Source organism: Phaethon aethereus (assembly GCF_964289735.1).
Source record: "Phaethon aethereus genome assembly, chromosome: 5".
NCBI classification, from domain to species: domain Eukaryota; kingdom Metazoa; phylum Chordata; class Aves; order Phaethontiformes; family Phaethontidae; genus Phaethon; species Phaethon aethereus.
The window spans coordinates 71423486-71448253 of NC_138579.1; the positions used below are offsets into that span (position 1 = coordinate 71423486).

At 37.4% G+C, this 24768-nt stretch overlaps 1 protein-coding gene across 1 annotated transcript; it reads left to right on the forward strand.

The window, feature by feature from the left end:
- Positions 1-785: 785 nt before the first annotated feature.
- On the forward strand, positions 786-24768 carry KNL1 (kinetochore scaffold 1; the record flags this gene model as incomplete). Its single annotated transcript, XM_082000632.1, has 25 exons — positions 786-853; positions 1275-1314; positions 1553-1612; positions 3185-3246; positions 3730-3779; positions 4217-4256; positions 5374-5411; positions 5752-5804; positions 6855-12110; positions 12890-13034; positions 14065-14132; positions 14237-14335; positions 16902-17017; positions 17836-17926; positions 18867-18983; positions 19631-19718; positions 20480-20548; positions 20971-21010; positions 21126-21227; positions 21681-21781; positions 22086-22154; positions 22300-22409; positions 22979-23097; positions 24431-24553; positions 24663-24768. The coding sequence occupies exons 1-25, from the start codon at positions 819-821 to the stop codon at positions 24766-24768; spliced, it is 7197 nt and encodes a 2398-aa protein (XP_081856758.1). The 5' UTR covers positions 786-818.

Sequence of the window (24768 nt, forward strand, 5' to 3'; positions counted from 1 at the left end):
TTACAACATTGCCCACTGACATTTAGCAAGGGGAGACTAAAGTAATGTGATAAATGCTGTCAGATTGCTTATAGCTCTCCTGTAAGTATGCTTTCTGTAGTTATTGATGAAAGGATGCATGTAGATGAAGATTGTCACTGAAATCTAGGAAATAGCACAGAAAATCGCATCTGTTGATGTTATGGTGTTGATTCTGTGGTACATTCTTTTGGTGGTCTTTGTCAGGTCCATGGGAGACTGAAGTTGTGACGACTATTAACCTGGTATTCAAAGCCAGCATTTTGTTGCGGTTTACATGAAACGTTGGGCAATATTAAGTCTGTGTTAGCACTGGCATCCTGTCAGTGTGGGTTAATTTATTTCATCCCCTTATGCAACTTTTGATAAGTGTTGTAGTTTCCTGTGCTAGTGAGAGCTATTTGCATTGACATAAGATATTCTTGGGGTGGGGAGAGAAGTAGTGACTGAAAAGTTGTCTTGTGTGTCACAGAAAACTAGCAAACTTTGTACTGTATGAGGTTTGATCACGTTTACCTCCGACAGCTACCAGAATCTTAATTCTAAATTAAAGAACGCCTAAATAGTAAAATTTAAACTGTTAGCACAGTTGTTTTATTATATGATATGTAATAGAAAACGTGGACTTGAGAGGCCTATTAAACTTCAGTGTATTCCTGTGACCAGAGAAAGATGGAGAGAAAAATTATAGCATCTAAGGCTAGTATCTTGTTGTCATTGTATGTAGTTTTCTTACTGAGGTTCATTAATATTTTTAGATTTCAGTACTGTATTTTATAGGAAAATCACATCCTTCAGAAATGGACAAGATTTATGCAGACCTGAACATGGAAAAGTAAGTTGAAACCTAAGAATTTTATTGTAGTATAAATTCTATCATTTAGAGGCACAACTTTTTTTAATCCCTGCAGTTTTCTCTTGAATGAAATGTGTTTTCTGTTATGAAGAAGGAAAACAGGGAGTTTCTTTGATTTTGTGTAGGAAAGCTCTGAGGAAATTTCGTAGCAGTGGATTGTCTGGAGACTCACTGACCATGGGTTTGGAGGGCAATCTGCTGAATTTTCCAAAGCTTATTCTTGGGAACTAGTGCTGGAATGAATGACCTGTTCCAAACAAGCTTGTTTATTTAATTTCACACTTGTAAAAATAATGGAGAAATCTATTTATTAACCTTAAAAACATAGCAGTACTGTTCAAGAAATACATCTTTGTTCAAGTTTATGCCCTAATACCCATTTCCCCTTTTTTCCCTCCAGTGATAATACAGAGCACATCAGAGGGAAGCGGCTGTCCTCTGTGAGTAACTTAAAGCATTTCTCAAAAGAAAACCATGTGAGTGAGTGAAGGAAAGAAAGGGAAGCTGTAAAGAGGAGCTTGTTTTCTCATCACAGTTACAGAAAAGCATTTCAAAAGCAAAGAAAGAGCCTATTAGATTGATATGCTTGACTAGGCCACTGGTGGCTTTTATAGTCCCTCTCCAGACAAGTAATCAGTTCTTGTAGTTGATTTTCTCAATTATTATATTTTCTTTTAGATTTTAAAGGCTCCACGAAATCCTCTTGATGACCTGGGAAATGGGAATGAATTGACACAGGTAGGTCTATTAAGTCTTTTATTGCCAATGCTCTTAACATCTTCAGTTTGCAGTTTGCTCCTGAACTTGTCACTGATTAAACTGTGTCACTAGAATAATGCAGGTGTAAAAACTCCTGTAATAACTGTTTAGGAGGATGTTTGGAGTACTAAATATTGTAAGACATCCATTGAATTTTTCTTATACTTCTATTTTAAATCAGAATATTTCTTCTATCAAGAAAAGAGGAATAAACAGAGGTTAATAGGCATAACTTGCTCCTGCTGTAGTCCATTTGACTTGAAGCTTGATCCGCCAGTGTACAAACTGGTATAGTCAGTAAGATGGTTTTGTATCTGAAATAAAAAAAACCCAACCCAGCCTGCCAATTTATTTAAAGTAAAAGCTAAAAAATAAACATTTTCTTCCAGAAATAGATACAGAATATATTTCATGATTATAGTATCTGTTGTTTCTTAGAAATTGTAACTGTAGGCCTGTTCAGTTTAGATTTTTTTTTAAATGCCATTTCTACCTAGGGTGTGTTCTATGGACTAAGATTCTAGTTGCATCATATTTATATGATTTATGTGTTACTGATTACAGAACTTGAAAACTCATTTTTAGCATATAAGGCTTTCAGTGAAAAAGCCTCTAATAATTTCTTTATAATATGAAATATAAGCCTGAAATATTTATGCACAACACATTTATTTCAAAACTGGGTTGAGTATGAAGAGCGTCTCACAGTCTTTAAACTTTAGTGCGTGTTAACTATGATGGACAGTGCTGCTAATGAGCAATATGAGACTATCACATACAGTAGTGTGGCATCATTCATAATTGCTTGTGTTACTGACATGATTTTTTTTTTTTAATTTAGGTATTTTACAAGCTTTCTTAGTCATGTGCATATGATGGGTAGTGCCTGGCATGTTAATACTTTCTGTTAACAGCGAGTGTTCCACTGTCCTGAGACTGAGCTATTTACTTAGAAACACTTATTGCAGGCAACCGCACAGCAGCAGTATCATGAATTAGCTTTCCACTGTTGTAATATTGCATCGTTACATGCCTTGTAACATTGCACTAGTATGATCACGTAGTCAGTGACACCACTTAAACATTTCTATAGGAAATGGTGGCTTTGATTCTTTCATGAATCTTTCCCTGTCTCCCATAAAGACAAACCATTATGACTATTTTTCCTCCAGTTCTTGTAACGGAAAAAAAAAAATCCTGCAACTCTCTTGCTAAGCAACTACATATATTTTCCCTAGTATACCAGACAACATGTGAGACAAAAATCCTTATAACTGGTATTCTGCTTGTGTTTGAAACACAAGAGGTGGTTCTCACAAAGTGATGTTTAGATCCTACTTCTTATGAGATAGGCGTCTTTATGTCTGGAGAAGTTGGAGAACTATAGAGTATTTTAAGGATGTTGGTAAATCTCTTGTACTTGTTGGGTCATAGATTATTATTTTGAGGGGGGTGTGGCTTTTTGGGTTTGTGTTTCCTGAAAAGCTATGCTTGCTGTGGCTTATGGGATAAGAACTCTCTATATCAAAATGTTGTGTTCTTTATTGTCAGGATATCAATATAGAAAAACGTAGGAAAAACTCTCGCCGTGTCAGCTTTGCGAATACCATAAAGTAAGTTTGATCTGAAGGATGCAGATCTACATCCTTTATTTAATCATAAAATGCCGCAGGCTATAGGTAATAATCCGGTACCCCCTAAAATTGCTGTTTACATGTTTGTGAGTGAAGGCAAACTGATGACTGTTGTTGTGTTGAGTTGATTTTGAGCCCTAAGAGAGCCATTATACATTTTCTCTTCCTAGCTAGAAAAAAAAACAACAGTTCAGTGAGTTTAATATAATCAGGAATTTTTGTTTCCCATTAAATTTTTTAGTGATTTCCATCTTAAGTATGAAAATGGCATCTTCCTGATGGAAGATATGGTTGGGTTCAGTAAGCTTCTGGCTTTTGATATCTCATTTCAAAACATACCATGTGAAAAAGATTGAAATTAGGGCTGATTTATTTATTTACTTTTTTTCCCTCTTTGCTTCAAAACAGGTGGTCTGGTGTTTTTGAAAAATCTGGGTTATTTTGTGTTGTTTTTTTTCTTAGCTGCAGAGTCTTCCAGCGAGATCTTAAGAATAACACGGCAGAGGGAGAAAGTACAGGTAAAACTCCTTTCCCCTCCTGATAGGATTCGCAGACTATTAGCACCAAGATTTTAGCCTGAATTTAAGAAGTTGGGCCTGTCAGTCACAAATAAAGAACAATATGGTCAGCTGTTCATCACAAACTGTCTGAAAACCCATTACTTTGTAGCTCAGAAAAGGAATTATTTTCTTAGACAAAATGCACCTAGAAAAAAATCTGCCTTGGGGATTTAGATCAAAAGAATCTTGAGCAGAATGTCATATTCACTCTGTCAAAGGTTACCTAGGAAGATCTGGAAAGCTAATGCATTTTCAAGTATTTCATTTCTCTGGGATTTTGTCAGGATAGGAAGGCACACCATGAGTGAGAACTTCAGAATGTTCTTTTCTGTGCAGGTTACTCTTGTCTCTGAATGGTTTGTAATGCCTAATTTCCTTATTATTTTTAGAGTGTGCAGCAGATACGAGGAATGATGTCCTGCTTAATCAGTAAGTTCAACAAAAATTCCCATGTTCTGTCCTGCATAAACATTTCTTCACATGACATGCAACTGTCAAAATATTACTCATCAAAGAAATCCAGCATATGTATTTACTTAGATATAAAATGGCTCAGTGCTCTTCATTGGTGAAAGAAGGGATGCAGCAAAAAAAGCATATAACTGTTTTGGTCACTCACAAAAAGTTAGTGGTTCCTGAAAAATTGAATAATTATGACTTGAAACTGCTTCCTTCCAAAGCTGATTGCTTGGGAATGTTTTCCAGGAAAGACCTACCAGTTTCCATATCTCATAGACATAGTCTTCCATATTTATTACCATAACTTTCTCCCTCAGAGGTAGAAAAAGTGTTAGTTTGGTCTCAAAGTTCTCGTGTCGATAAAACACAATGATGGAGTTTTTTAAATTAAAATTACCTGATAAGTAAAAAATCAGATTTAGACAATTTCTATGTGCGAAGGGGAATTTCCTACATTTAAAATATATAGCAAGGAAACAGCTTATATACAATTGAAGTTAACTCATGCTTTTAAAGGTATGAACCCAATATAGTAATATATACATGTATGTGTACATGTGGGCATGGATGCACACATATATATGTGTATAAATAAAAAACAGTACTTTAGCTAAGGTTTCTTGAACTTGAAAGAGTAATCAATAAAACAGTGGAGAGCAGAAGGCATTAAAAGTTAGACAGAAAACGACACGAGCTGGACATTATATTGGGCTTTTTGTTTTACAGAGAAATTAACTTCAGGTTTCGGATTCCCAAAGAGAAAGGAATAACTGAAAGTGGAAGGTCCGAGTCAAAAGAAAGAATTAATCTTTTCTCTTTTTTTTTTTTTTTTAATTTGTCACTGAGGAATTAAAATGCCACCTGTATGTTGAACGATGGCTTGTGGCATGCTAAGACGAGAGAATCTCATGGGAAAAGGTTGCAACTCAAGTTAGAATATATTTGAAGACATATAAGTAGCATCTGGTATCTGCTGCCCAGGCCTGTGTGAGCTATGCAACAGAACTCTCTGCCTTTTCCGTATATTGCTGTAGCTTGCTCTTTTGAAATCTTTTAACAAACTGTTTATCTAACCCACCTTTTGTAGAAATGAAGAACCCGAGGCTGTTCCGTGTGAAATCACTGGTGAGTTTGGAAAAAGATTTAGTAGCAAAATTACTGTCTTTACTCAAAACTATTGATTCTGTTTGAATAATTTTAACATGCCTAGAACAATCTCCCTGACCGAGCAGACTATTGCGTGAATGGGCCTTGTCCCATGAAGCTGTTTACAAGCGTTGTGTTGTAGAAGTATGGGTAGCTCTTCCACATGCTAGAAGGAGTACTGAAAATGTTTTTCAGGATATATTTGGTTTTAATTGTACTTACTTAGTGGTGTTTGTAAAACGAGTGCATAGATCTTCAGCTCAGTGGATAAAATAAGAAGATGGCACAACAAATGGAGTATTTCCTTTTCTTTCGACAGGGATGAACACTTTGCTTCATGCCCCTATCCAGGCATTGGTGCAGCAGACTGAGGTATATGAAGGCTTTTTTTTTGTTGTTGCTGAAAAAAATCAGTGTCCAAAATATATTTCAATAATTTGTATAGTAAAGACGAAAAATGTAACTCAGCTGCCTAAAACATAAATCCTTGTATCCACATAAAATTCTTCTGAAAGCTAATCTTCCATATTTTGAAGTATTTTCCTAATCTGATAGGCATTATACTGCAGTATTGATACCTCTTGCTTCTAATATTGCTTGCTAATTTTTCAGTACCTGAGCTAGTTCCTCTATGCTTTTCAATTCTTATCTAAGAATATGCAAAGGAGCTTATGTTTCAGATAGGTCTGGTTATGTATTTTTTCTCGTGTATTACCCTCTGCTTGTATATTTTTACTTCTATGGGTAGAATGGATATGCACAAATGTACTCTCTGTTCCTTCTGTTAAAAAGCTTTAGACAAACTTGCAATGATTAGCATGAAAAGGTAACTGAAATTCTTCAGTTGAATCAAGTGATAAAACACAAAATGCTTGGCTAAGACCTTCACAGGTGCAATTGCACAGAAATCCTGAACTGTGTTACACTTCAGTGATGATGTTATGGCACTGTGGTGTTAAACAAAGCAGTTGTCAAAACAGTCTCCCTTACTGCAATGGCTTCTGACTTTTATGTTGCATTTAAAGATACGGCTTAAAAACATATGTTGGCTCTTGTTAACGAATGTTAAAAAAAAAAAAAGGCAGTTAAAATCTTATCCATAAGACGCAGTAATTGTTCCATGCGTATTAAGATATGTCTAGATATGAAGTCTTTGCCCAACAGTAAAACCGAGACATGCTGTTTCAAAAAAAGACATTTAAATAGGATATGCTCTAATAATTAAGTCATTGTGCTTTCCTTGAATGTGTTATTGCTTATCAAGGAGGACCAAACTTTCTTTTTTCCAAAGAAAAAGATGTAAAGATAGAGCTATAACCTTAGGACTGCATAAGTTGATTTTTGTTTTAAAATAGGATAAGCCATTGTATCATTTGTTTTAAGTGTCAGTAACTGTAATTTCTTGCCTTTTTTTTTTGTTAGTGGCATGATGCAGACAATGCCATTCTAAGAACAAATAGGCATGACACCACCCTCATCTTTTCATCTGAAAATGAAATGGATATGACAGCTAGTCACACTGCAGTGATTACACGTAACCTGAAAAACAATCAAGCTGACAAAACTGAGAAAATAGATATCACGTCATTTCTGGCTGGGTTAAGCTCTAATGATGAAAAGGCAGAAATGAGCAAAGAATTTCATTTTTTCTCTGACCCTACAAACCATTCATGCCCATCTTTTGAACAGGAGAAAGATGCTACTACTGTAAAAAAAATAAATTTCAATGAATTTTTGATGAGCTTGAAATCAAACGAAAGTGCAGTCAATCCTATTGAGGGACCTGAAAAAGAGAATGTTTTTTTTGTCCCTTCACAAGTCTCAGATGACATGGCACGACCGTCAGTGGAATTTTGTTCCCATGAAGCACTGGACACCTGCAATGTAACAAAAGTCTTTAGAGGGCAAGATGATGGAATGGAAATGACAAAATGCCAGGCGTCCGATGTTAAAGCTATGTTTTCTGGTATTTGTGAAGCTCCACCAGAGCAACTACCGTGTGCGGATGTTACTGAGGCATTCGTAGATGATGGAATGGATATGACAACTAGTCACACTGCAAAAATGTCTTTCCCCTTCTCCAGTGTCAGCAATCAAAGTCTAAACTTCAAAAAGGATTTCCCAGCCACAGAGTTAGATAATTCTGTATTGAAGAGAGCATCTAATAAGCACTTAATTGTTCAGCAGGACCCTCAACTTTGTACAGGCAAAAAAGTAGTAAATGTTGAAGACCGACAAGATCCTACAGTGCTGCGAACTGTTAAACAAGAGGCCAGAACAATGTCTGCCATCCCAGGATCCATTTCTTCTGAGACTGTCTTCCGAGGTGATAAAACTGTTGTTTTTTCTAAATGTGATGACATGGAAATTACTGGGAATTATACAGATGTAATCTATAATGACAGTACCAAAGAAATGAACAGTTCGCATTATAAAACTTTTGAAAAGCCAGTTAATATAAACTCTTCGCTAGCAGAAAACAGACGTCCAGCACATGGTGATAGGGACATTACAAAGAGTCTAACATCTTCAGATAATCGAGCTTCTGTGCCATATAAAAATGGTGCACTTGAACAACCTTCAGGCTCAGGTGAACAAACTGAAAAAGCAACCCAAGATCTCGGGACTGCTTCAGTGAACGTTGGTTTTGGTTCATGTACCAATTCAGTGTCTACTGGTGTTTCTAAGAGTGGACTTCAGTACAGACTAGCAAACTCTCAACTTGTTTCTCTGCCAGGTGAGAAGACAGTAATATTCTCAGGAGAAGATATGGACATGACTAAAGCCTGTGTTGTCAAGGATGATGGAAAGAATGTTGAAAATGCATCTCCTGCTGGAGTGTTCGCTTCTGTCACCTGCAAACCTCATCTTCTTGATAACAGATCTGCATCTCCCAATTTAAATGATCAGGAAGAAATGGAAATAACTAAATGCCATGCTGTTGTCATTGATGATCAAAGCAATGGGATAACTGCAGAAACAAAACAAATGCATTGTAAAATAATTCCAAGAAAGAACTGGAACAAAAATGTCAGTGAAAGTGCAAATTCTTTAGATATGGACAAGGAAAATCTTGAGGTGATCAGTATTGATGGGAATATTAAAAGAAGTCAGGCTTTAGAAATGAATACTAAAGATCTTGAGATGATGGTTGATAAGAAGCTTGGAAAAACAAACTTTCAGGCAAGTGGTCCAAGATCCTGTGCAAAGAGCATGTGTTCATTACAAGAGCAAAAGAGAGAAGTCCCTGAGAACGTTGTCACTGACACCTGTGCATTCACGTCTTTGCAAAGTCAAAAAGTTGTTATATCTCAACCTTTGGAAAAAAGCCTTCCAAATGCTTCCGTTTCCTGCAGAAATGACAAAATGGGCTTGTTTTCAGATGATCAAAACATTGACATAACCAAAACTCATCCTGCTGCCTTTGATGTTGCTCCTATTAATACAGTACAAGAACATGAGAATAATTGTAATCAAAATAATATGATATCCAAGCAGCTGCAAAATCAGGTCTTCCAGCTTTCTGGTAATTCTGGTGTGGATATCAAGAGTCAGGATGCAGTGATAGAATGCAGAGAATTGGGAACGAACATAAATAAGCAAACTGTTACTCCTTTGGCTCCAAATGGTTCTTTTATTTCCAGTAATGATCCTGCTTTCTCTGGGATGAAAGGAAATGAACAGCTTGGAAAAATATTAGGAATAAATGCAGATTGCCAAAACTCTGACAGGCAAGAGAAAACCCATACTGTAAAGGTAGCTAACAAAGTATTGTCAACTCGAGTAGATTCCGAGAGAAATATTTCAATTTGTAAAACAGTGTCTTCAGAAGAGGATTTTAAAAATCCTCGCTCAGTTGATGGCCTGCACTTGAGGGGTGCTGAAGAGCCATTACTAGCCAATATGTCTGAGCCACATCAGGGAAGTTCCCAATTGCCTTCGTTTTTAGAAAAGTCAGTTGTGTTTCTCTCTGGTGAAAACATGGACTTGACTGGTAACTGTGCAGTAATGGTTCCTGATGACAACATCAATCCTGTTCTGTCAGAAAGAAAAGCAGTACCTGGATACCTTGTTCCAGAAGAAAATAAAACAGTGTCCTTAAAAAAAGGGGTCACAATGACAATAAATAGTCAGGAGCAGCCTGCGTGCGATGTGTACTCCTTGGTATCTGGCAAGAAAATGTTAACCATGACTGGTTTAAAACATTTACCTTTTGCAGGTGAGAAAACTACTATATTTTCAGAAGATGCTGATATGGACATCACCAGAAGTCATACAGTTTCAGCAGACAACAAAGTAATTCTGCAGTGTAAAAGTTCAAATGATGACATATCCTTAATTTCTGGAGATAAAACTTGTGTTTTTACCTACAATGATGACATGGAAATAAGTAGACTCGATACTGTTGCAATTGATAAATCTATGGAAAAGGCTGCATCTCAAGGTGTGCTTAACACAGCTAAAAGGACTGGAAGGAAAAGCTTGAAAGGAACAACAGGGGAAAAGACTGTTTTATTTTCACTGAGTGATGAGAATAATGACATGGAGATCACAGAGAGCCATACGGCTGCGATAGGCCATGAAATTGTCTCGCAAAATGAGGGAGGGCTTCGTTCTGTCTCTTCAGCTCATCCTGTTAAAACAGTTACGTTCACTAGTAGCCAGGATGACAAGGACATTACCAAGTCTTGCTCTGCTGATAAAATTACTGTAAAAGTAGTACGTGATGATAAACTGAACTTGGATAAGGAGGTTGGACAGCAAGCACTTTCAAATAGCGAAGCGACCATGTTTGCTGTGGATGATATGGAAATCACTAGACCCCATAATGTAACTTTGGAAGAAAATGCTCTGCAAGGCAGGCAACCCAATCAGTTCGTTCCTTTAACTTCCACAATTCTGTTTACGAGTTACCAGGCTGACATGGAAATGACCGAGTCTCACTCTGTTGATGAAAGTATTGAAAGGGTCTTGTGTGAGGATAGATTAAACCTGCCCAAGCAGGTTGGACAGGAGGCTGCTTCAGAGACCCAAACAGTTGTTTTTACTTCGGCTGAAGATATGGAGATCACTAAAACTCATACAGCTGTATTAAGTGGTGAAACTGATGTAGAGGACAGAGAGCCCATTCCAGCCATTTCTGCGGTTCCTGCTGATAAAACCATTGTTTTTACCCACAACCAAGATGATATGGAAATAACTGCATCGCATACTATTGCTGTTAATAACAATATTAATGGATTTGAGAGCCAAGAAGTGTCACATAAAAGCACTCAACAACCAAACTTGCATAGCGCGTTGTTGTCTTCTTGCAGAGATGAAAGAGATTCCCCGTGTACAAAAGACCTGAATGGTGAATATCATACAAAATCTAAGGAGAAGCCCAGCATTCCCTCTTCGGCTTCAGCAGCCTCAGCATTTCCTAGTGAGAAAGGAGCTATCAAAGTCCACAGTGGCACGCCACCAGATTCCATTTATTCTGTTGTACTTCCAGAAGAGGCTATGGATATGCAAGCACCACAGGATCTTGACCTTCCCACAGATAATTCTGTCCCTGTAAATAGTCAGCAGGATCTCATACCTCCAGAAAACCTGAAATCAAAGCAAGTCTCTATCAGGCTTCCAAGGAACGGGCCCAGAGATTGCAGTGAAGAAAGTGGCGATTTGGCATCCCGTGTTTCACTTCCAATCCAGCAACCAGATTCTTTGAGTTCCTCAGATGCATGTAGTACTCAGAGAAACCAGCTATTGCAAGATGATTCATCTAGACATGAAGATTTAGCTACAGATTTAGGCTTGGCTGGAGCAAGCCTTGTTACAGTTTCTAACAAGGAATCGAAGGAAAATGAGGGGCTGTCAGCTGAAGGGGAGACACCCGCAAAAGTTTTTCACATAAACTCTGAACAAACTAAGCAACTTTTGGTCAGTGGCAGACCAAGAGATCAAATAGATGCCCCTCTTCCACCTGAATTATCAGGTATTTTAAATGTTTGTTCAAAACTGAAAAATATTAGGAGGAAATCTGCAGTTCTCTCCGTTTCTGAAACAGCTTTTTCTGACCAGTTGCCCAAATCATCAACTCAGCCAGAGGATACCTTGAGGTTAGGAAAAAATACTGTAAGTGAACCACATGATTTATTTCATACCAAAGAGCAGGAGAACACATGTCTTGAATCTGGAACTGCTCCCATAGATACAAATTTAAGCATAGCACTTAAAGATAAATATCAAGGAATAAATGTCCCTCTAGCTATCTTCCAGCCTAAATTACCAAACAGAAGAAATCCTTCTGTTTCTAGCGTACAAGACATAAATGCAAAAGCTTCAGACAAAGGAGAAGCACCAGCTTCAGAAGTAAGCATAAAGGCTGGTGAAACCCCAGGTAACAAGAAGTCTAGTAGGCAGAACTTCAGCCATTCTCAGTTTATAGCAGAAGAATTTCTTCCTGTCTGCCTAGAAGAAATGGATTCAAATGAATCTGTAAGCTCTGAACTCGTGGAAAATGCTTGCAATGAGATAAGCAAAAAACAAATCTCCCAAAATGAAAAGAATCAACTTGAAGAGACAAAAACTTGCAACACAAAAAGAACTTTGGAACAAGATGAGGAGGATCTTCAAAGTCCAAAGAAGCTCAAGAGGGATGAAAACTTGGATGGTGAGGCCTCCCGAGACTTGCAGGTGAGCCTAATCACTCATAAGGATACAGTGATCACTAGCAGGATTTTTGTTTCCATTTTGGGGTGTTAAGCAGATCTATTGGTAGATTTTCTTGATTCTCTTAACCACCAGTTTGCTGTCATTTTGCTATGTCATCCCCTGTATTTTTCATTGCTTTGCCAAAATAGAAGAATCAGGGTGATGTGTGCAACTTTCCAGAACCATGCAAAACAGACAGAATAAGGGATATGTCAATTTTAAATAATTCTCTTGTTTTAATCCTCTCTCGAGTAAATATTCCTAGTCCTCTGAACTAAACTACTTGCTAGTTGTTGCTTAGGAACAATGATAGAGTAAGGCCTAAAATAATTATTTAAAATCAATCCAAGCATGGATGTTTAGTTTAAGTTAGCTTTATTTTTATAGACGGCACAAATTGCAGCTGACAAGAAAATTTGTGCAAATATGGAACATTAATATGACCTTAAAAATAAGTTGGTACATCACCAGTAGAAACTTTCTGGTTCCAGAAGCTGGAAGGTTGTGCTGTGGTGGCTACTGCTTTGACTGAGAAATGGATGAAAGATTTTGCAGCTTTACTTCCAGATGTCATCATAGGAAATGGCTTAACTAGCCATACGCTGGTTTGTCATGCTGATTAGATAGAAAACATGCTGCTACTAAAAATGAAACGATTCTGAATGTCATCAAGAAACAGCTACGATAAACTACTGATCAACTTATTCTTGTATTGTTTCATATAACTCTTTTTTTTTTTTTTTTTAACTTGCTAATATTAGGTTACTTTTAGTGCTGTGTCTCAAAGCCAAGTAGAAGTTCATGAAGGTGAAGATCCTCCAAATCTATTGGCTAAAAGCCCTGATTGTACTCGTGCCAGCACTAGCAGCTCTCTGGATTCTGTTAAGGCTGACACAGAATTAACAAGTAAGACTTCCTTTGTGGTAATGGTTTCAAACCTTGTGTTCTTTATGCTTAATCGAGGAAGAGCCCCACCCATGGTATATATTTAATTTGGGAAAGGCCTTGAATGCCTGTGTCACAGCTTCCCACCCAGCCAGTCAACATGCTTTTACGTTCTGGCTAGAAGTCCAAGCCATTTAAGGAAAACTGAGATGGGAAGAAAAAGGAGCAGAATTTAAGTTCAGCTTTATTTTCAAGAGCAGGTTGGGCTGATGAGGCAATTTAGTTACCTTAGCACAGAGCAAAACCCCAACTCAAACTCTGCTGGCCCAAAGATGATTTTAAGCTCGCTCCACACAGAATGAGTCCGCGTGCCTCCGTACTGCGCTCTTGGAGAAAGACTCCTCGGAGTGCTTTGCAGGGGACAGGCTGTAAGCATATTCAGTTCCCAGGTTTAATTACCTCTTACTAATTAGCTGGTACCTAACAACGAAGCAGAAATCTGCCAATCATCTGATAAGGGATACCTTGCCTTTATTTACAAAAACAATTCCAGTTTTGGCCTCCTGCAACCATGAAAGCTTATGCCTTATCCAGTAGAAGTTGGGCTCTATCGTTTGTGTGAGAAACGAGCCCTTGTTGGCTCAGAACTTGAATGCCATGATTTTACCTTGAAAGCTGCTGCCAGCTCAGATGCTCTTTGGTCTCCATCTACGTAGGATGCCCGCTGTGAACTGGTTGGAGTCTTTCTCAGTTTTATTAGTTTTTAGTATGTTACATATGGCTTTCCTCCCATAGAAGGGTGAACTCTGTCATTTCATTACTGCTCTGACATGGATTTTATTGTACATTAGGTTCTTAATCTAGTCCACCTTATTTGTCCCAAGTAGTTGTTTCCTGTTACTTCATTCAGCACTGGAAAAACACATAAAGGTCAAACTCTACCTTAAAATTGCTTTTTTTTCTAGAGCTAATGAGCTCAGGTTCATATTTCTGTAAGAATGTTATTAACCCCAGCAATATTCCCCCCCTTTTATTTTTTTTTTCTGGCTAGTTCAGCGAAGCAGTCAGATGGAGTCTCAGCTTCTCACAGATAGCATTTGTGAAGATAACTTACGGGAGGTATGTAAATAGCTGAAAGATGCTAACTTCTTGTCCTAACAGGAAAAATACTTGTGTGTGTATATGCAAGTAAGCGTTCTTGCTTGATTTCCTAATCTTTACAGAAATTTCAGAATGGTGTTATCACAGTTGGGGAGTTTTTTACACTTCTTCAAGTCCATGTTCCGATTCAGAAGCCCCGGCATAGCCACCTTCCAGCCAATGTGAGTAGCTGTCCTTTGATATGCATAATATAACTGACCTTAAGTTATATTCCTTTTTTTGTTGTTATTTTTAATTTTTATCAACTAACCAGTCTGTATTAAAGGGCTTTACATGAGTTAAGACAGAAGTCAGTTCCACTTGACAAGTGTGTTAGTGCATGCTTCCTCTTGTCTCTTTGCTTGTTCACCTTTGATAAGTCTGATGCTTTTTTTCCCTCAGCACTGAAAAATAGAATAGATTTCAATCTCTTCACAAAATATTATATGTTCAGGATTATCTGTTCTTGGATTAATATGCTAATTCTTGATTTTTGAACTTGTTTTAATGGTAAGTTTGAAAATAAGAACTAGAAGCTCAGTCTTTTCACTTTGTCTTCTTACTATGTCCATCAGCCGCTGAAATCAGAATCCTGAAATGCTGCTCTGCACTCCTAGTACCTGTTCTACTTCCTTCTTCATAAGTGCTTCATCAGGACATTACTACACTTCACTCCTTCCCCCTAAGTCTGTTCTACCTGAACCCAGTTTTAGTACCCTCATCCTGAAAGGTTTCTGTTGAATTCTTGCAGACATAGGAACAACTTTTTTTGCATGCAGACAAGTACTACTCCGTGGTAGTAACTTGATGCTGAACAAGGCAGCGATCGCTTACTTTGCGGTCATCCTGAAAGCAAGGCCTTGTAATTTGTTTTCAGTAAAGGCACCTTATTTTCATATAAGCTTTCTGAAGACTAGTGTTTCAGACTTGCTTATTTGTACACATTCGTGTACCCAACTGAATTTCTAACTGGATGCTGGGGCTGGTCTCTGTTATCTGCCTGGATTTTGCAAATAATCTTTATAAGGAATGGTACTTACGTAATGAAGCAGTGTGAATGAGCTGCTTAGTTTTCTGTACATAAGTATTATACTGACATGGAAAAGTTTCAAGTTTCATAAACAGAGAAAGTTTGTTTGTAAGATTGCAATGCTTAGCATTTATTTAATAAAGCATGTGGGGATTTAGTTCAGATACTTCCATTTCCTGCTGCTTACTACAGTTTCTACTGGCACAGTGAACAATGCACTGGGGCAATGGAAAAGCCATCCTGGAAAGTGGAAAACCTTAGCAGTGTCTGCATAATTTTGACACTGGTTTGGGAGATTCTTCTATGCCAGTACTTATTCTAGAGTGCTGGAAAACATTTCAGTAGCACGTTCAATGATAAATAAGTTCTAATGAGATTTGGTCTTCCTTCTTTCAAATGGGTAGCGGGACACCCGCTTTGGTAGGAATTTTTAATACGTCTTTATGATAATAAGTGTGAGAGTGAAGTAGCTGTTATGTATGAAAAGATGTGGTCAAGATCATATTCTTCATGTGGAGAATGGTGTATTTGTGAAAATTCTTTACTTGTGAAATTCATTCTAGTACTTCAGGTTAGTTGAAAACTGGCTTCTGTGTCTTCTTACTGCTGTAAGATGTCACGTTATCAGGGCAAATATGTCAATAGAATATTCACATTAGAAATTTAGATATCTTCTTGGAAATAAGGACTGCAACTGTGGACTGTGGACTTTGTTTTGTTAGTTTGCAGAAAACCAGTGCATACAGGTGGTTTGATATGTTTGTGGGGCACTCGTGGTGGTGTGGTGTTCTGCCTTTCTTCATTGCCTTGTTGCTGACTGAATAAAATTTCTGTGTGTTAACTTGGCAAGAGCGAGTACAAAATCTGATTAAAAAGAATCACAGCTAAATTAATATAACTGGTATTGGTTAAATTGCTTCCTTTATGATTTTTAAATCTCTTCCATTTTTATTTAAAATGCTGTACCATCTTAGTTACAGTTTAGTTTACACTTTTAGTTTGCAAATTTATTCATACTGAGCTGTCTCTAAATATTCATTATGCTTACAAAACTCTGATAACATTCATTAGTGACTGATCTCTGATAAAAAACAAACACCACCTCCACCCCCCAAAAGCTCCTGAAAGCTTTCTCTGAAGGGATGGAATTAATGTCAATTATTTAAGTGCTTCAATATATAGGCAGCTTGCTGAAATACCCACATCATATTTATTTGAGGTGCCTGAGACTTGTTGAAAATTGGGAACTTCGATTCCGAATCAAGCATAGCTATCTTGTTTTATTCTAGCGCACTCTTGTTATCTGGATAATGTCCACTTGCTTTTCAAGTCTTCATCTAAAAGGAAGTTAAGCTCTTTCAATTTTTTTTTGTTTTGTGGGTTTTTTTAAGCTCTAGTGATGAGGCATATGTCCCAAAAGGAAGTCCCTGCTGAAATGTGAGGAAACATGGAGCATGGAAGTGGAATGAGCTATGTAAGGTTATATGACTGTGATTCTGTGACTAACTTGTCCGATTCCATTCAGAGACAAGTCCAGAATGAAAACAATCGTTTAAGTACGTCAGGCTGCCTCCATTAGGTTTTTTTTTTCCCTTGTTCTGCAAAAATAAAGATCCTGGGCCTTTTACTGGTTTCTGTACATGAATTGATTGGAAGTTACTGTTTCTGAAAATTACGCAGTTTTTTCCTTCACAATTCTTCCCTCTTTTTTTCCCCAGTGTGCAGTCAGTGCACCGCCTACTCCAGAAGAACTCATGTACAGCCAATATGTTTATCGCCCCAAGCTGCGTATTTATGAAGAAGATTGCCAGGCCCTTTCTCAGATGATAGATGAGTAAGTGTTTTTTCAGTCACAGAGCATATTAGTAATTTTTTTTTTAAAGTTTGGGTTGCATGCAAAGTGGCCTGAAGAAAGTTAATACATTAGATATAGGAAAAATAAAAAATGGTAGTTAACCTACTTTATGCTGGTAGCCAGTTTATTACAGATTTAGATGGTATAGGGCTAACTCCTGGGGAGCAGTTGTGGTTAGAGATAATTAAAGTTTGTTTTTTCTCAAGTAATTTTTCTTTCACTAATAGTGTTGCAGTTGCACATCAGAAGAGTTAAGAGTAAAATTTTTAAAATTGTATCAGACATGATCAAACATAGAAAGCAGAATCATAACAGGTTACGATCTGTTGTTTATTCCAATTTTCCAGTGTTTTTTTGACTGAAATACAGTTATCGTGATTTATTTTCTTATCTGAAGGACACTTCTGGTCTGATTCATTATGGCTTTTACAATTTATGTGCAAAATCAAGTTTTATGGTAAAATTCAAAATCAGTAGTAAGATTTTTCACAGCCTCATTAGCACCACTTCCTATTTCTTTAGCTCTCTAGCTCTTCACCTCCTGTTCAGACGTGCCCTTAACAAAGTGGCTATAGGAAATTAACTTTGTATTATGTGCTAGAGTTTAACAAACATGGCCCCCACTTAATCAAGGCTTTAGAGGGTCTCTCCAAGAGGTGAGACCCAATTAAATGAAAATATTTACATTTCCATGTTTTAATTAGAAAAGGGGAATGAACTGTATCAATACCAATGTGCTGCTTTATGTGTTCAGTGCAGTTGCAACAAGACTTTCAACTTTTTTTTCCATATTTCAGGTTAAAAGTGTATGCAAATGTCCAGGATCAACTCCTGGTGAACGTGAATAAGAGTTTGTGGGAAGTAATGAGAACCTGCTCTGATGAAGAGGTACTGCATGAAGAGATAATGTTGTTTCTTATATAATGAAGTAAGGTTAATTTATGTATTCCAATAAAATAAGAACCAGAATGGTCACAGAATAATAGTAGGCAGGTAGGTGTTACAAGGCAAAATATTTTCTGAATGGAAAACTGCTATGAGAACTTCCAATATGTCAGAAGAATGCAAGGATATGTGCCCTTTAAATATGTTAAAGGGAATATGTTGCTATAAAACAGAAGAACTTGATAATTCAAGTTGGTAATCAACTAGATTCCGGAAGAATTATATTTATGAACAATGAAAGCAACTGGAACCTTAGCTAAGAATAACAAGTCTGAAAACTTATTATGCAAATCTCTACACACTGCAGTTAGAATGATACCACCTAGTGGAAACAGGCAGATGGCAAACATTCTAGAAAAAAGTTTCTGTACATTCCTCTGCAGCTTCTGGATTGACAGCTGTCAGAGAAAACATTGAACTGCATGATCTGTAGCTATGTTCTGTTAAAACAGGTTTTAAGTTGACTTCTTGTGGCTTGGGTCCTGCCTGGACTTCTGTGAGCACTTCAGTTAGCCTCCTTAACCGTAATGGGGCGAATGTTCTAAATACATGTCTCAAACAACGGGGATGAGACGTCTGATGTACTTAATGAAGGTGCTCTGGTGTTTGGTAAAAGCATCTCTTTACTTATTTGTGAGGCTCCCTATTTGAGTAAAGATCTTCTTGTATCTTTGCAAAGAAAAGAAGTAGGCAACTCTACTTGAATTAACAGGGATTGTCCCATCTTAAATTGGATTTAATTTGCAAGTGCGATGTACTGCTACTAGAGCAATGGGATATCGGGAGGAGCAGAGAAGAGAGAAAGAGTCTAAAGGGTTGATTGAACAATCTTTTGTTGCACATTTCCATTCACTTTCTCTTCTGTATTTTCCATTCATTGCAGCTGAAGAACTTTGGAGCAGAATTGAACAAAATGAAATCCTATTTCACCAAGGAGAGTAAAATCATGGCTCACAACGAAAAAGTGACATTGTACAGCAAATTGCTGCAGAGTGCGCAGGTAATGTGCCACAAGGCTGCGGAGGTTTAGCTTTAAAAAAGGAACCTCTACCATATTTCGTCTGTCTTTGTCAAGTGTAGGAGCCTAATTATTGTATGTAAGTGTGAATTCTCTTGAACGTTTCCTTCTTATTAAATGTACTTCCCTTTCATTTATATGCAAACATAAAACACATTGGGATAGTGACTTTCTTGCATTTACACTATAGGAACCTCCTGCCTAAGGGTTTTGGCAATTAAAGTAAGAGGGGAAAATGGGAGTATTAAAGGAAATGCCATCTGAAATTAGCTCTTTATACTGTAGTAATGTCAGTATTAGTAACTAACAAGGAAATGCAGAAGTAATGCATTGTGATAGGTATCAGAAATTTGTGTGTGTTAAAAGCTCTAGGAATTTATTTATTTCCATGGCTTATCTCATCCCTTCATCAGAAAAGTCATTAGGAAGATACACTGTTAAGTATCTAGTATTTTCTTATGCATGGCTACTGCCTTAGCATTTGCCAGTCTGCCTCTTTGTTCTAATGACAGATTATATCGACTTCTTTAATTAGTTTATTAGCAAGCAAAGATTCACACAGTGGTCCCAGAAGACAATTCAGCTTTTTAAAAATTGTCATTGACTTGAGCACAATTTTCACATCTTAGGAACAACACGGAAAACTACAGTCAAGAATAGAAAAGGTGGATGAATTGCTCAAGGAGGCAGAGAGCTGTCTTGTTGATCTGGAAGCAGGTATGTGTTTCCAAACTCGTGACTGATACGCTGTTTTCTCTATTTTTCTGCAGAGCTGCTGTTTAAGTGGTCAGTTCAAGATTTTGTGTTTGGTGGTTGCTTGGAATTTTACAATTCCTTTGCTACCAGTATTTGTTAGGCCTAAATGCCTTCATTTGTGCCTGCAAACTTGTCTTGTGGGAATCACACATACATCCTGTGAAGACTAGGAGTGACGACTAGGCTGAAATACAGAATTATAGTTGTTGTAGCCTATGAACGTGTAACCACACTGGCTAAATCTGGTAGCGATAACAGTACAGCTGCAGGCCGCACGCAATTCGAAACGGCTGCAAAACCTACCAGCTATCCTGCAGGTAGGCAAGACTAAGCTTTGCGCTCCAGGACTATACCGTTTTCAGCATCATAGCTGTATGGTTTAAAACTTGTTCATCTGTGTTCTCACAAGCTGCAGTCAGTACTTGGCATCGCTGCATAATGATGTTCTGTGTATTTTCACTTCGTCCAACTGAATTTTCTTCCGATGCCTTAAGTAGAAATCAAATTGCACAGTAGCAGCTTTGAAACAATGCAATAAAAGGAGTTATCCTTGTGTACCTGTTACTTTTGGAGGTTTTTGGTAGATACTCTTCTGACTTTTTGTACATTTTTCTTAATTATCTTTGAAATACTAAGATTTCTAGAATCCACAGACAAATAAAATAGTATTGGAAGTATTGAATCTGGGAGTTCTACAGAGACCTGATACTTCTTTCCTATAGATTCTGACTGGGATGAATGGGAAGCAGACTGCAGTGATGAAACGGCAGAAGGGAAAAACTTAGAGGCCGGTAATGGTACCTGCTGAATGGCACTTTTTGTTGTTGTTTAAATTCTGGAGAGGGTGATACTCGACCCCCACGCTGATTATATTAACAGTGATATGGATGCAAACACAACTGCTTTCTTTTCTGTATTGGAATATAGCTAATTACATGGGTGTTAAAATATGAAAAGGACTGTTTTTCCCCTGGAAAAATGGAGTTTAGAACTTGGTACAGTGTGACTTGGAGAGTGTGTGCTGGCTATCATATTCAGCACTTCAATTGTTCAATAACTACTAACCTTTGTTGGCCACATATCTGTATCCAGGTAGGAGTAACAGCCATCAAGTTGAGATCTTTCGTATTAAGCACAGTGACTGCACAGCAAGTTAGGGCTTTCTTTGCTGCTCTTGTCTCTCACTGCTGCTTTTCTTTTCCCTTTCTCTTAGAATTGGAAAGTCTCAAAGCCCAAGAAGAGGAACTTCAAAGGTAAGATGTCAAAGAGGATCTAAAGACCTTAAATAACATGTGCAGTCAGGTTTTAGAAGGTTGGTGGTTTTTTAACCAGTGTGCTACATCTCATGTGGTTGGTTTATCTTTGCAGAGAACTGTCAGAACTGGAGACTCAGAATGAGCAAATGCTTGCTCAGATGAACCATCTAAAGGAAGAAGAAAAAAGCTGCCAGGAACTCCTGGAGAGATACAAGTAAGGAAAAGACCTTCAGGCTTTATTTTTATCAGCTAGTTCTGGGGCCTCACATTCGTATGTAAAAGTTTTTTGTTTTGGTTTTCCTTGTTATTTGATTTGGGAAATCTTTGGATACCTGTCTCCTCGCAGCCTAGGATAAGCAATAAAGCCTCAGCAAACTTCCATATGTGATGCACTGTTTTTCTGTTAACAACTCTGCAGTGATACTCTACGTTCAGTCTATCTACATGCAACTCTCCTTCAATTCCAAACTGAATGTTTATGGAAAATGAATAGTATTACGCCTGCATTCCCAACAGATTCTTTCACCCTGTTGGAAAGTGAAACTTTTGTTTAATTAATTGTGGTAATAGCTGCAAGTGCACTTAATACGCTGATCTTTGTCCTTCATATAATTGTTTCAGTTGGTTGAAACTTAGGGTGATGGTGGTTTTTTCCTCCCCTTTTTAGCTTCACTGAGTGGGAGATTACTGAATGGAGTGAACAGCAGGCCGTCTTTAATTTTCTATACGATTCTATTGAACTCACAGTTGTGTTTGGACCCCCAATAGGTAAGTTGCAAAACTGGTAGTTTCAGTTTTATCAATTTGAAAGGTTGAAAAGTTACATAATAGAAATATAAAGTTTCTATATTTGTGAAGATCCGCTAAAAGGAAATAGAAAACATACTACAGAAGGAGAGTGTAAGCTGAGAGAGGTGGCTTTGAATATGTTTATCAGTGCTTTCTATGAAAATTCAGAAAAGTATATAATGAATGGCTGTTTCTGAAGAAGAAGAGCTGTAACTCCAGAACTAAGTATGGAAATCACTACTGCTTGGGTTTTATCTTTTTTTTTTTTTTTTTTCCTTCTCAGATGGTGATGTTTTTGGTGAAGATCCTTCCAGAAAGATAGTTAGCCTGAACTTTGAATCTTTCTTGGATGGTAAGATTTTTTGAGTAGCTTGAAAGTAACTGCCCTGGTTATAATTTCTTGGGAAGACATCTGTAAATTTGTGGTTTATCTGAGAATGCATTACTAAATGGCTTTTAAAAGATTTCTGGCAACATGTTTTTGTTTTGTGTTACAGAGGATAAAGCTCCACCCTCCTCACGTTTAGTCCAAAGACTCATTTTCCAGTTTATTGAAAGTCGGGGATGCTGGCAAGAAAAGTGTCCCACACTGTACTACTTGCCCCAGGTAGTGTTCCAGAAAAGCCTGTAAGACTCTGGAAAAACATTAAGTCTTTCCTGTCACAGAGAATAGGGCTGATACTGAGAACAAAAGCATCTTAATGAATGTTTCATCAATGCAAATCAAAATCTGCTTCACAAATATTCTGAGGTACAAGCGCAAGTACCTGTCCCTGAAGGCAAGAGTCCTAAAAGCTGTGGTTTCTTCCTTGTTTGCTGCATTAATGTCTGCCTGTCCTTGTGATTTCTTAAAATCCTTTGTCTTCTGCTAATAGAAATTAAAGAATTGAGTGGAATGCCATTCTGCTTCCTAAAGAATTAACGGTTTAAATTGCCAAGCCAAACTTGGTGTTCCTGCATGTCTGTGTACCCCTGATGACAAAGCTGAAAGCAGAAACTTGGGGGGAAAAAAGTATATTTGTTGTTATGCTTGTACAATTTCATTTTCACATCCAAACTGAGATAGCAGTTAAGTTACTTTTTTTTAATACTTTCTAGGATAAACTGCATTTTCAAGTGTCACAGAGTTTACCAGCCAGAGTGCCAATGTGATTGCTTTTCTGATTGCCCACTTAGGTTCTTCATGACATCTCCCTGGTTGTGAGTCATTGCAAGATCTTAGGAGAGGAGATTGAATTTCTGGAGAGATGGGGTGGAAAATTTAATCTTCTGAAGACCGATATCAATGACACAAAGTGAGTAACTTCAGATGGAGTTTACACCAGCCCTTCAGAGAGTATTTCTAGATAATCAGAAACAAAACACTGAAATATTTTATATTTGTTTTTCTTGAAATTGAGATTTTACGCAACTATTTTTAACAACAGTATAATTTATTTTCATACAATTGCACTGTAATATCCAAGTGCATGGAAATTAAGCTGTTCTTGGATTCAGTCACTTCCTTACTATTGTGTAATCTCTCCTTCGTTGCCACTTTCCTGTTTGACTTGACTCTCTAACTTAAAACTTTAGGCCAGAGCTTAGCAATGCAAAGGAAACAGAGCCAAGAGTTTACCTGTATCTTAGTGCTTTGTTTCTTTTAGTCTTCTATTTGCTTCAGCCAAGCAGAATCAGTCATTGAAGGATGAATGCACTTAAACTAAAGTTTATTTTCTTTAGTTTTCGTTTTCTCATACTACTTCCCACTTCTGTGGCATGTCCCAATGGAACAAGATAAATACTACTTCACCTTATCCTTCTGTTTTTTCTTCCTTAACCAAGAAGTGCCCAGTCAGCCTTGCTCTGCATGCCTTGGTGCTGTTCCCGTAGGTTATTCTAATTTTGTAGTACCCTTTGCAAGAGTGGTGGTGTACTACATGCCAAAAATCCCATAGAAGTTATAGTTAGTTAAGTCAACAGAAGGGATACAAGGGCAGCCTGTGCTCAGGAAGTTGCAAATTGTGGGAAATTGGCCTGGAAAAGACCTGTACTGTGCTTGTTCTAGTTGATGTTATCCTAAAGCATCTGGTTCCTGGGCTTTGTGTCCTTGGTGATGGTCTTACCCATATTTACAATAAAATTCAACTCTGGCCTTCCTGCATTTTGTCATAGACAAGAGTACCGTGCTAGGTAGAAATGTGGCCTGAATTAAATAGGGTTGAATTAATGAAGTGATCTTAGAATGATGGAATTGGAGGTAAATCAGTCCTACTTAAAACTTCAGAAAACTTTACCTGCCTAGGAATATTTTATGTTAGCTATAAAACGTATTTTTATTATTACTCTATATTCTCCCATAATTTTTGAAAGGTTCTGTGAATTATGTGTGTATTAACTTTTTCTGTGAGGAAAGTTGGGGGTTTGTATTCTAACTCAGTGTTAGAATGCTGATAGTATTGGAGTAGAAAGGTTCTTTTAACTGTATTTATGAAGATACTGTTAGTCTATGCTGTAACTCTTTAGATGCTATTGAGCTTGTTGCATCAATTATAACATTTGTTTTTGCTTCTGGAACCTAATTCAAAGGTGGTAGCAGTACGTTTGAATATTTTGTATTTTTTTTGTTTGTATTTATTTCACATACAGAGTGAAGCTTTTGTTCTCCGCTTCCATAGCTTTTGCCAAGTTTGAGTTGACCCTGTCTCTGTCTGATGACTACCCATCTGCTTCACTGCCTTTTACTGTCCAAAAACAAATTGGGAATATTGGGTGAGTTGAATGGAAAGAACCATTCCATATGACTTAAGTTTCAAAGCTAGGAATGGGGAATTAAATGTTCCATATCCTCTCAAACGTGTGATCATTTTATCTTTCCCAGGGAGGAGGAAATTTCTGCTGTTCTCTCCAAGGTACCAACTGGTTACCACTATCTGCGGAGAATAGTCAGCTTTATTCATCAAAATTTGCTCCAGGATCCCAGATGA